We start from the raw sequence: 12929 nt of genomic DNA on the forward strand, positions 1-12929 counted from the left end.
GCCCTAAAGTGAAGGCCTTCTGGGAAATGATATATAACGAGTTGAAAAAGGTATTTAAGTATACCTTCACTAAGAAACCAGAGGCCTTCCTCCTGGGTATTGTCGGCCAGAAGGTGTTAAAGAAGGACCGAACATTCTTTATGTATGCAACAACGGCAGCAAGGATACTCATTGCCAAGAATTGGAAAACCCAAGATCTACCCACACTGGAAGAGTGGCAGATGCAGCTGACAGACTATATGCAACTGGCGGAGATGACTGGCAGAATCCGAGACCTGGGAGAAGAAAGGATTGAAGAAGATTGGAAGAAATTTAAGATTTATTTACAAAAATATTGTAATTTGGTTGAATGTTAAGAAGGATGCTTGATCATAAATAATTGGCCACCACTAAATTAGATTGGAATTTGATGATAAGTGAGATCAAGGAAAATACAAACCTTTTGGAGAATTATTAGACTATACTTAAATGAGTGGATATAAGATTGTAAACAAGATGATAATTTGCTTGAAAAAACTTTTCAACAATGTAAGTGGGAGCAGGAGACGTGAGGAAGTCTAAACAAGTTATGAAATTTTGTTATGATATAAGCAATGTTGTTTATTATCTATGTATTTTTTTCACAAAAAATCTTAATAAATATTTATAAAAAATAAAATAAACATCTTTAAAATATCAACGGCTTCCCTTTTTCTCTTTCCATGGTTCATTTAGCATACCATAAATCCCTGCATATTTTACATATAGTAAACCGTTCAGAAATTCCATTATTACATCCATCAAATCTTATTTACACTTATTTACACTGCTGGGAAAACCCAGCCAGATGGGCGGGGTATAAATAATAAATTATTAAATTATTATTATTATGAATTTATCTTAATGCTGCCAGCGTTTTCAAGTGTACACAATTTCCCACCCCCATATATTCAATAAACATTTTTCAGTCTTCTTTAAATGTATGTTCTTCTTGTTCTCTTATTCTGCATGTTAAGTTCAATCAGTTCCAATCAACTACTCTTCTAGCATCTGGCCAGAATGAGAAACTTCAGTCTGAGACTGGAAAATTCTAACCAAGGAGGATTGATGTCAATAATAATAATAATAATAATAATAATAATAATAATAATAATATAGTATTTATATTATGCCCATCTGACTGGGTTGTTCCAGCCACTCTGGGCAGCTTCCAACAAAATATTAAAAACACAGTAATGCATGCAGCCTCCCAGTTCAGAAGCTATTGGATAGTACTATCTGCTGAGGAGCAAGAGTGGGCCAAGGATATTTCCTTCATGTCTTGCCTGTGGCTTTTCCGGAAGCATCTGATTGGCTACTATGGGTAACAGAATTCTGGACTAGATGGGCCTTGGATTGGATGCCATTTTTTTTACCATAGCTCAAATGATTCCTGCATAAGGTTTTTCTAGTCCCTGACATGGACTGTGCTGTTCACTGCATGAGCTCAAGGAATCTGCCTTCTAGCTGATGCTTAGGTGCTTTTCAAAACACACGGCCATAAGACAGCTTAATGGGTTTCCACTATCAGAATGGGGCTGTTTTGCATAATGCACACCATTAATATCTAACCCAGCACAGAGGAGACTGTGGGAAATAAATAGACAAGTTAGAAACTGAAGGTGCTGATTCCCAGGATTGTGAATGAAATAGCCCATCCTAAATGCCTTCATCTTTAAGGAACTGAAAGCACATTTGTGACGCAAGAGCTACCCACGCTGGAAGAATGGCAGACGAAGGTGATTGACTATATGACCGGCAGGATCCGTGACCAAGAAAAAGAGACGGTGGAAGAAGATTGGAAGAAATTTAAAGTATATCTTAAGAACTGTTGTAAAATTGAAGAGTGCTAACATGTCAAAGGAAATGAAAATATAGAATTATAGCTGTAATTGATTAAGTATGAGAAGGAGCTAAAAAAGAAAATAAGTAATCAGACAATTGGTGTGAGGAGTTGTTGAAAAAACTTTAAAATAGGGATGCAGAAAGGGAGAGGTAAGGGGAAGTCTTGTAATTGTATGAAAAGACCCGCCCCTAATGATGTAAAATATGAAGGAATTTAAGCAGAATGATTTATGCAGCAGGATAGAGTATACCTGCTTGCATGCTTCTGTGAAACAAGTGTCCCTAGTTTCCAGGGACAGTCCCGGAATTACAAAAGCCATCCTGACTTCTGATTTGACCCTGGAATGTCCCTATTTCCCCTGCCAGCACCACTGTTGCATAACCTGCATAATATGCACAAAATATTCCTATACCTGAAATAGACTTGAAATTTTTAGGTATCACAGAATGTAGGTTTTTCTTGCGCAGAACGTGGGTTACAAATTCTACTTAAATTGCCATGAAAATAGTGGGGCTTCAGACCACATAGTCACATGCTTAATTCCGCTAGGTGTGATTGTCTGGCTTGGACCGATGCTTCCTCTAGCACTGGACAATGAAAAAATGGGTATGGGCTAACGCTTCATCTTTAGATAAGCAAAAGGCTTTCGACACAATAGAAAATGAGCCAAATCAAGGGAGCAACTTCCACCCAATGCCCTAACAATGATGTCCATTCAAGCATAGTGAATTAACAGTGCACTACACTGACTTGACTCTCCCTCTCTTCGCTTGAACTAGGAGAAAACTTGCTTTCAGCCCTGCGTTTCAGAGTCCTGCAGAGTGTAACTACCCTGTTGCATTACTCTCTGTGGAGCCTGAATACATTCAAGGTCCAATAAGCTGCACAATTCATTGGTTGGTTGGTTGGTCGATTAAGTTTACTTATATGGCGCTTTCCCACAATGAGCTGTGTCCAAAGCGGCTTACAGCACACATTCAAAACATCAAAATACAAATATATGAAATACGGAGCACGTTGGTAGATTCAAATATGACAAAAATCAACCATTTAACAAACACAGTATAAATTCAATACAGCGGTACCTCAGGTTACAGACGCTTCAGGTTACAAACTCCACTAACCCAGAAATAGTACCTTGGGTTAAGAATGTTGCTTCAGGATGAGAACAGAAATCATGCGGCAGTGGCGCAGCGGCAGCGGGAGGCCCCATTAGCGAAAGTGGTACCTCAGGTTAAGAACAGTTTCAGGTTAAGAACAGACCTCCAGAACGAATTAAGTTCTTAAACCGAGGTACCACTGTACTGCCAAAAAATAAATTTCTAAGATTAAGTACATAAAAACAAAGCAAAACAAGAGTTGACTGACGATAATGTTTCTGAAATTTATGAAACATTGTCCCCAACAGCTAAGAACTTGCATTTTTGCATTTAGATGTTGCAAGTGCGTTCTTTTGATTTCAACATACCATTTATCAAATATCAACGTTTGCAGAATCTCAGTATTCAGTACACGCTAGCAACATTCTGAGAACCAGATCTGCAGTAACTTGGCCTCATGGCAGAGTTGGCAGAGAAAGGCACATATTACATGTCACTGCGGGACATCCAAACCACCCCACCCCCATTTTATATTATATATGTTCCTAGCTGACAGGCGCAACACAAGCAAGCAGATCAGAGTTAGTGGCACTGACAACATCTGTAGAACTCTGGACTGGAACCACAGTGACCAAACAGATCACCAAACCCAGAAAATGAAAAATGTAGTTAGGATGTAGCCCGATCCTATGCATGCTTACATGGAAGTAAGTCCTGTTGCATTTGATGGAGCTTGCTCCCAGATAAACAGACAAACTTAACCAGCTGCACAGTATTCTTAAAAACACACACCAGCTAATCCCAAAGTATCCTTTCACTTTACCTGTGAGATGGTGGAGTGTTCCCTGAGGGCTCCGACTCCATGACTAATGCTTCCCTCCCAGTGCTCGCCTTTTACATCTTGCGCCTGCTCCCCCGCCTTATAGCTGTCTTTGAGATTTATTTACTCCTAAATGATGGGTTAGTCAGATCTGCAAACACACTCCTGGAATGCAGAACCTGCTGCTTGTGCAAACATTAGATTTCCTTGGCTCAGCTGGAAAGGTTGGCTTTTCAATTGCCGGGCATGAAATAAGGGGGGGGGGGGGATGCTTCACCGGCCACAAAACTGAGAAGCTGCTTCCACGCAAGAATTCTTGAGAACCACAGTCAAACGTTGCTTTTCTGAAATCAGGTGGAAGCAGAAATAGAATTGTGCTACTGCACCGCAGTAAATATAGTGTTGTATTATCTATTAGTGCCCTTCCCTATGGTCATGACCTTACATAGTGAATATCCATTCCAGAGCACTGAAAAGAATAAACTGTTAGAATCGATGGTGGCCATTGTATGCATGAAAAGGGAATCGGCTGGGCATGGCAACTGTGATTAATCTTGAATTGTTTCGTAGACAGATGAAAGAGGACATTGGAAGACTTTTAAAGAACAGGAAAATCAGTCAAAGTCTTCATAAAGAAAGACACTGAAAAATTGTTGTATGTAATCACATGGTATTATAGGTAAAGGTAAAGGTACCCCTGCCCGTACGGACCAGTCTTGCCAGACTCTAGGGTTGTGCGCTCATCTCACTCTAGAGGCCGGGAGCCAGCGCTGTTCACAGACACTTCTGGGTCACGCGGCCAGCGTGACAAGCTGCATCTGGCGAGCCAGCGCAACACACAGAACGCCGTTTACCTTCCCGCTGGTAAGCAGTCCCTATTTATCTACTTGCATCCAGGGATGCTTTCGAACTGCTAGGTTGGCAGGTGCTGGGACTGAACGACGGGAGCGCACCCCGCCGTGGGGATTCAAACCGCCGACCATGCAATCGGCAAGTCCTAGGCACTGAGGTTTTACCCACAGCGCCACCCGCGTCCCAGTATTATAATGACAGCTATTCTGAAGAGCCAAATTGTTTTGATTGGTTCAGGATGGTGACGTTGGGTTGCAACAATTAAGATTGCTATGATCCTTTGATTGGTGAAAAGAAAAGACTTGTGCAACCTGAAAATATATTTTAAAATTTATTTGGGTTCAGTGGGACTTACTCCCAGGCAAATAAGTATATTATGGCAGGAAAAAATACCTTTGCCCCTGTTCCTAAGCTCTAGTGGAACAGGACCTGAAACTTGAATTACTTAGATTCATATTCATAATATTCCTAGGAAACTTGCACTCATTTTGAAGAATGGAAAGCGGTATCAAATTACTCATCAATTGTCATTAACTAGAAAGTATGCTGTTATTAATTTATCCTTCTGTTCCCCCCGCCTCTGTTAAACAGAAACTCTGCTCTGTTGACAAAGGAGGTGTTTATTTGGACATTGTGATAAATTTAGGTGGGAACTGAATCTAGCCACAAGCCATTTTTATCAGGCTTAAGCAAGAAGAGGCATTTCCACTAAACTGAAAATGACTCCAGTTCACCCTTCTTATGGCAAGGCATGGACCTCCACATAGGGATGAGAGAGAAACATAATTCAGTTTGCATTTAAAGGTAAATTTAAATAATTTGCAATTTTCAAAATGATGTGCACTCCTATGAATTTTGTAGCTCTCCAGCTATGTAATGTACAAAAAATTGTACACACTAGGGTCAAGTGTGCAGATAAATGCAAACATTAGTGAAAATAACATACAGAAATGCAGAATGTATTTTGCAAAAATGCATCTGTTTGGAGAAATTAAGACTAATTTTCATGAAAACTTTTTTGTTAATTTCATGAAAACTTTTTTGTTCAGTGTAGAAATCTGGAGAGATGAACTTCAGAGTGGAAAAGTGAGGAACTGAGCAAAACCAAAGCACATTTATTTGCCCACCCCTACCTTCAACCAATGAGCAATTCGCATTTCCTTGTTCCTTTTTACTGGTCCCTAGAAAATCGAAATGCTGAAGATAAACATTTCCCAAACTGGTGCCCTCAGCCCTAGTCAGTATGGCCCAAAGTAAGGGGTAATTTTTGAATTATGGTGATGGAGGAGACTCTTGAGAGTCCCATGGACTGCAAGAAGATCAAACCTATCCATCCTTAAGGAAATCAGCCCTGAGTGCTCACTGGAAGGACAGATCCTGAAGCTGAGACTCCAATACTTTGACCACCTCATGAGAAGAGAAGACTCCCTGGAAAAGACCCTGATGTTGGGAAAGATGGAGGGCACAAGGAGAAGGGGATGACAGAGGACGAGATGGTTGGATAGTGTTCTCGAAGCTACCAGCATGAGTTTGACCAAACTGTGGGAGGCAGTGGAAGACAGGAGTGCCTGGCGTGCTCTGGTCCATGGGGTCACAAAGAGTCGGACACGACTAAACAATTAAACAACAACAACAAGGGTTAATTGGCATTGCACTTCAACAACATCTGGAGGGCACCAACTTGGGGTAGCTGCTCTACAACAGTGGTCTTCAACTGGTCCAGACCTGAGACACACTGCTGGTTCTCAGCCTGTTATGGACCAGACTTGGGCTGGTCATAATCTCTCTGCCTAACTTACCTCACATAGTTGTTGCGAGGATAAGGCAGGGAAACACGTGCACTGCTCTCAGAGCTTGTTGGTGAGGTGGCGAGAGAAGTAAATCATGATCAGGGGTGCAAGAGCAGGAAAAAGGAATCTCTGGCCCTTCAGGTGTCCTTTGACTCCTACTCCCAACAGCACCAGGCAGCCTGGCCATTGGTCAGGGCTGAGGAAGTGAAAGTCCAACAGCATTTATAAAGCCACAGGTTCATCATCAGGGAAAGAGGGAAGGAGAGAGGTAGGCAGAGAGACAAAGAGAGAGAGAACCTTACAGTGGTACCTCGGGTTAAGTACTTAATTCATTCCAGAGATCCGTTCTTAACCTGAAACTGTTCTTAACCTGAAGCACCACTTTAGCTAATGGGGCCTCCTGCTGCTGCTGTGCCACCAGAGCATGATTTCTGTTCTCATCCTGAAGCAAAGTTCTTAACCTGAGGTACTATTTCTGGGTTAGTGGAGTCTGTAACCTGAAGCGTATGTAACCTGAAGCGTATGTAACCCGAGGTACCACTGTATAAGTTTTTAATAAAAATTTGGACTAAACTGATGCACAGTTTCGAACCAGACACACTTTTCTCTTGGGTTTGGCTTTTTCTTTTGCCTTTTTCAATGGGCATATCATTTTGTTATGCTCTCAGAAATGATAAAAATGAATTTTAAAAATGAGGACAGCAGTAAGCGAAGTGGAAAAACAGTGGAGAATAAAGTAGAGGATGGCGGGAAGCAAATTAAGTTCAGCTCTGCAAAGATATTGCTCTGTCAGGAAACAGAGGGAACTCATGAAGGTTTTATTGAAACATGCAGGACTTCCTTTGATTCCTCTCTTTCTCTCTCTCAGACAAATAGACTTTTTTTTTTCTAGAATCCACGTGAAGCCTCCTCCCTTTCTTCTGCTCTCCATTCGAAGGCACTGTCTTTCCATTGTTGGCTGAAGCAGTGGCAAGATCAGCCGCCACTTCTTCCTTCCTAAAAATAACAACTGGAGGCATGATTTAAAATAAAATAACGAAGCTGAAAACTACCCTAGACATTAACAATGATGCTTGGATTTTATTAACCCATCCATTGCACAAGACATGCACCAGTGGAGGGAGATTATTGTGGAACTAATCATTAAGGAGAGTTGTAGAGCGAAAACAAACTCTTTGCCTCAGGGCAGAAAGTGGCATTGCCCATCATGTCTCTCTCCATTTAATATACTGTTTAATATACCTTGAGATTTTCTCTGAAGTTGGTGCACTGTTCAAACATCATTCAGAAAGTTTACTGGGTGTTTCTCTATATCAATAATGTGTTCCAGCTTTACTCTGGTAAATATTCAGATCAGACTCTCTTGACTCAGTATGTCGGCACATTTTTATCATTCCAGTGCTCATGGGATTCTACTTTATTTTTGCCATTGCTTGGAGGAGCTATGGAACAGCCCCAGTAAGAATGAATTTGTGTGGCTATTTTGCTACAGCCTGCTGTTTTCTCTCTTTGCCTGGTTTTGCGGCATGCTCACAGCAAATGTGCCGCCATACTTGAGCACAAATAATTGATTTAAGTGAAGCCGAGAAAGAGGAGTTTTCGAGGCATCATTGGCAGATTTGGGCTTTCTGAGTTTTCTGTTCGGCTGCGTGCAAAGCCCTGCATGACCTTGGAGTCAAAGGGGGAAGGGAGATTACTCCAGTGGGATCAGAGCCAGGGCTTTATCGGCTGTGGCCCCAATCTGGTGGAACACTCTGTCACAAGAGACTAGGGCCCTGTGGGACTTGACATCTTTCCGCAGGGCCTGCAAGACAGAGCTGCTCCACCAGGCCTTTGGCCAAGGGACAGTCTGACCCCCTCTCTCCTTCTGTAATCCCCATAGAACTCTAACCCAATGGTTGCCATTAATTTGATTCTGAATTGATTTTAGAATGTATTTTAATTAATTGACTGTGTGATTTTATGTACACAGTGCTATTTTTACTTGTTGTTAGCTGCTCTGAGCCCGACTTTGGCCAGGGAGGGCGGAATACAAATAAATTATTATTATTATTATTATTAGGCAGCTGCTGCGGTTTCTGCCCCTTCCTCCTCCTCTCTTTCAGCTCTGCACCCTCTCCTGCCCCTGATAGGCTTTCTACCTCTGGCTCTTCTCTTTCCCTCGAACCTGAGAGCCAGTGTGGTGTAGTGGTTAAGAGCGGTGGACTTGTAATCTGGTGAACTGGGTTTGCTTCCCCACTCCTCCACATGCAGCTGCTGGGTGACCTTGGGCTAGTCACACTTCTCTGAAGTCTCTCAGCCCCACTCACCTCACAGAGTGTTTGTTGTGGGGGAGGAAGGGAAAGGAGAATGTTAGCCGCTTTGAGACTCCTGAAGGGGAGTGATAAAGCAGGATATCAAATCCAAACTCCTCTTCTTCTTCTCCTGCCTCCCAGCCTCCCTCCTCCTCTGACCCGTCTTCAGAGTCCACTCCCATGAAGCTGGCTGTGAGCTTTCCTGCTCCGCTGCTTCCCTGGGGAGTTCTTCAGCTGGAGATGCCACTGCTTCCCTTCACCCAGCCAGTACCTTACAGATGTGGAACAGATATTATGTGGCACCTGTAACTCGGCCAATTCTGCTGATCAAAGGGGTTGAATGGGCATATGCGGGGCAAAGCAATCTCATAGGTACCTGGGTCCCAAGTTGTTCAGGGCTTTGTCTAGTAAAAGTAACACACTGGATCTGCAAATCAGCAAGCAGTGCCAATCTCTCAACCTCTGTCCTGTCAGCAATCGCCCTATGTGTCAAATCTTTGGTTTTCTGCATGCGTGTGATACGGCCAGCACTGACACTGTGCCCTGCAATGGAGGCAAGACCTCCTGTGTTAGTCTCCTGAGGAATTTCAGCTGTAAAGCAGAGACTTGCGAGATTTTTTGAAAGAACTGAGGTCTGCAGGTGGAAAGCAAATTACTAAGCAATCTTGGCCCATCCCTAGTGCAAATAAAGGCCGGACCAAATAAACCTATTTGCTTCTCTGGCATTTGTCATCGTTTCTGAATCTGGGAAAAAGGTGTCCCCAGCAGTGCTGTAGGGGTATATCAAAAGACAAGAGCCCAAAGGAAACCTCACAAAAACATAACTGTGTAAATAAAATGCTCTGTTTGCAAGTGTTTGGGGAACTTGGTTTGCATCTTGCCAAGAGAATGTGTACAGCTCTTTGTTTCCAAATAAGCAGCTCCGTATGCGTGCCGATCGGACTAGCTCTGAGCTAAAACGCTGGTTGGTTTACATGAATGCTGCTGTCCAGTGCAAAAATAACCCCTCTCCCCTATCATAATTTTCTTGAGTTGGAAGGTTGAAGGGATGAGGGAGTATCTAATGGGGAGTTGGAAGTGCAACAGCAGAGATCATTTGGTTTGTATCTTTAATTGTTAATTCTGTTAAGTGTTAGAGTCAACTAGCCAACAATGGTTCCGTGTGAAATTTTGATTCCTTCAGTACGCTATATGTGGGGCCTCCCTTGCGCTTGGTCTGGAAACTTCAATTAGTGCAGGATACTGCAATATGGTTGCTACCAGGAGTGAGATCCTGTCAGCATGTCTCACATCTGCTCAGACAATTGAAAGGAATTCATATTTTAGTGGGGCAGCTCCTAAACTCTAGAACTCCCTGCCTATTGACATTTCAGAAGGTCGGAAGTTTGAATCCCCGTGACAGGGTGAGCTCCCGTTGCTCGGTCCCTGCTCCTGCCAACCTAGCAGTTCGAAAGCACGTCAAAGTGCAAGTAGATAAATAGGTACCACTCCAGCAGGAAGGTAAACAGCGTTTCCGTGCACTGCTCTGGTTCGCCAGAAGCAGCTTAGTCATGCTGGCCACAAGACCTGGAAGCTGTACTCGGCCAGTAAAGCGAGATGAGCGCTGCAACCCCAGAGTCGGTCACGACTGGACCTAATGGTCAGGGGTCCCTTTACCTTTACCTTACTTTCTTTGTATCCTTTTTCAGCACCAGCAAAAACAAACAAAACAAAAACACAAAAACTGTTTGGAGAAACCTGTCTGCATTTTAATCTGTAATATTATCTTATAGTACATATTTTCAACTGTTGTTTTTATTTGTATTCATATTTTTAAAAACCTTGTTTTTAACTTTCTTGACAATTTTTAATGTGCATTTTATATTATTTGCAAAACTCTGGACCGAAACAGGTCCCCTACCCTTGTCTAGGAAACAAAAGAGTGCATTTTATAGGTTACTAACTTTAACTACCAACTCCAAGTATTGCATAGAAAACGTGATTATTGCTACAGACTGCAGCTTCACAATTTCATTGCTAAGTGACTCTGCAGCATCACCTAGTGGTTATGGAGACCAGCAGGAGATTTTCTAATACTTTTTTTTTAAAAAAAAAAAAACTTCACTTTGCTCCATCAGAGAAACTATGGCCTTAATAGCAGGAGTGGCTTTATTTCTATAAATCTTCTAAGTATGCAGCCATAGAAAGGAGCGGAACCAGGCAGAGGGCCTTCTCAGTAGTAGTGCCAGCCTTGTGGAACGCCCTCCCATCAGATATCAAGGAAATAAGCAGCTATCTTATTTTTAAAAGACATCTGAAGGCAGCCCTGTTTAGGGCAGTTTTCAATATTTAATGCTCTACAGTGGTACCTCGGGTTACATACACTTCAGGTTAGCGGAGCCTGTAACCTGAAGCGTCTGTAACCCGAGGTACCACTGTATTGTTATTCTAAAGGCAGGAGATGCAGCCTTCATGCTGAAGGTGGTCAGTGGCTGGATGGGAGACCATCAGTTGGTAGAACATGAGACTCTTAATCTCAGGGCCGTGGATTTGAGCCCCACGTTAGGCAGAAGATTCCTGCTGTGCTGGACCCGGGGGTAAGGTACCGTGGGCGTAAGCAGAGTCCACACGAAGAGGGGCGAGGTCCGAGGCGGAGAGCCGGGCGGGGAACAGGAACGCTGGAACAGGAGGCCAAGCAGGGAACAGGAACACAGGAAGATCCGAAGCCAACAACGACGTTGCTCCCGCAACCTGGGGCCGGGCTGACTGGGCTTTTATCCTCTTCTAAGGCCAGGGGCAGTCCCGGCCCCCAGGAGCCCCGCCTCCTCTGACCTTAAGGCGAGCACTCCTCCTGGGAGCAACCAGTTCCCTTCGCCTCTCTGCCCTAAGCCTCTGCAGATCAGGAGAGGCCGAAGGGTTACTGGGCCCTGGAGGAGGTTCACCTGTAGCCACTGAGTCCTCAAGCCCCTCTGGGGCCAGAAGGGTTTCACCTGGGGCCAGCTCCTGGTGCTCTGCCACAGGTGCAGGCTCTTCAGCATCTAGGCCTTGCCCCAGTTCAGCCGGCCCTGGAGGCGGGGACTCCTGTGCAGGCTGGGATTCCTCTGGTTCGTCCTCTGAATCGGAATCCCAGGCCATCACACCTGCATTGCAGGGGGTTAGAATAGATGGTGATGATTCTATGGTTGCCTTGAGCTCCATAATAGAAAACACGTAGGATGTAAATGGAGGCAGTGAGAGATTTTACTTTCTTGGGCTCCATGATCACTGCAGATGGTGACAGCAGTCATGAAATTAAAAGACACCTGCTTCTTGGGAGAAAAGCAATGACAAACCTAGACAGCATCTTAAAAAGCAGAGAAATCACCTTGCCGACAAAGGTCTGTTATAGTTAAAGCTATGTTTTTCCCAGTAGTGAGAGCTGGACTATAAAGAAGGCTGATTGCCAAAGAATTGATGCTTTTGAATTATGGTGCTGGAGGAGACTCTTGAGAGTCCCATGGACTGCAAGAAGATCAAACCTCTCCATTCTTAAGGAAATCAGCCCTGAGTGCTCACTGGAAGGACAGATCCTGAAGCTGAGGCTCCAAGACTTTGGCCACCTCAAGAGAAGAGAAGATTCCCTGGAAAAGACCCTGAAGTTGGGAAAGATTGAGGGCACAAAGAGAAGGGGATGACAGAGGACGAGATGGCTGGACAGTGTTCTCAAAGCTACCAGCATGAGTTTGACCAAACTGTGGAAGGCAGTGGAAGACAGGAGTGCCTGGCGTGCTCTGGTCCATGAGGTCACAAAGAGTCAGACACGACTAAACCACTAAACAACAAGGATGTAAATGTCGTAAATAAAATAAAAGCACAGTGATAGCAGCTTGTTCCCAGCTAAATCAGAGCCCTGAGGATCAGCAATCAAAATACTCACAGGAAGATCTGGTTGTGCTACAATGTCAGGGTTGGCAGAGACTACCAGTACCACCTATTAGTTGAAAGGCCACTACAGATGTGGCACTGGCCGGTGGCTGCTGAGGTGGCAACAGATCTAGTCTCCCAGGAGCATGCCATAGCTGTGGCTGCTGCCATGGTAGCGGGAAATGCATTCCTTGGAGGCCAGCTCTGCTGCCCCTATGGATCCTGCCGCCTGAGGCAGCTGCCTGGCCTTGCCTCACGGATGAGCTGGCCCTGTTTCACACTATGGAGAAGAGTGCTAAATACTTTCCCTGATCCCACCAAAGATGT

At 43.9% G+C, this 12929-nt stretch overlaps 1 protein-coding gene across 2 annotated transcripts in view; it reads right to left on the reverse strand.

The window, feature by feature from the left end:
- The window catches only part of FER1L6 (fer-1 like family member 6), a 122028-nt gene that overhangs the window by 104287 nt on the left and 4812 nt on the right, over positions 1-12929 (reverse strand). Inside the window, exon 1 of one of the 2 annotated variants that reach the window (XM_083748949.1) lies at positions 3788-3867. The exons of the other annotated variant lie outside the window; for it this stretch is intronic. Coding sequence (XP_083605075.1) covers positions 3788-3828 — 41 coding nt within the window. The 5' untranslated portion in view covers positions 3829-3867. Of the gene's footprint in view, positions 1-3787; positions 3868-12929 lie in introns of those variants that run through there. 2 annotated transcript variants of the gene reach the window in all.

Source organism: Podarcis gaigeae, assembly GCF_964106915.1.
Source record: "Podarcis gaigeae genome assembly, chromosome: 7".
NCBI lineage: Eukaryota > Metazoa > Chordata > Lepidosauria > Squamata > Lacertidae > Podarcis > Podarcis gaigeae.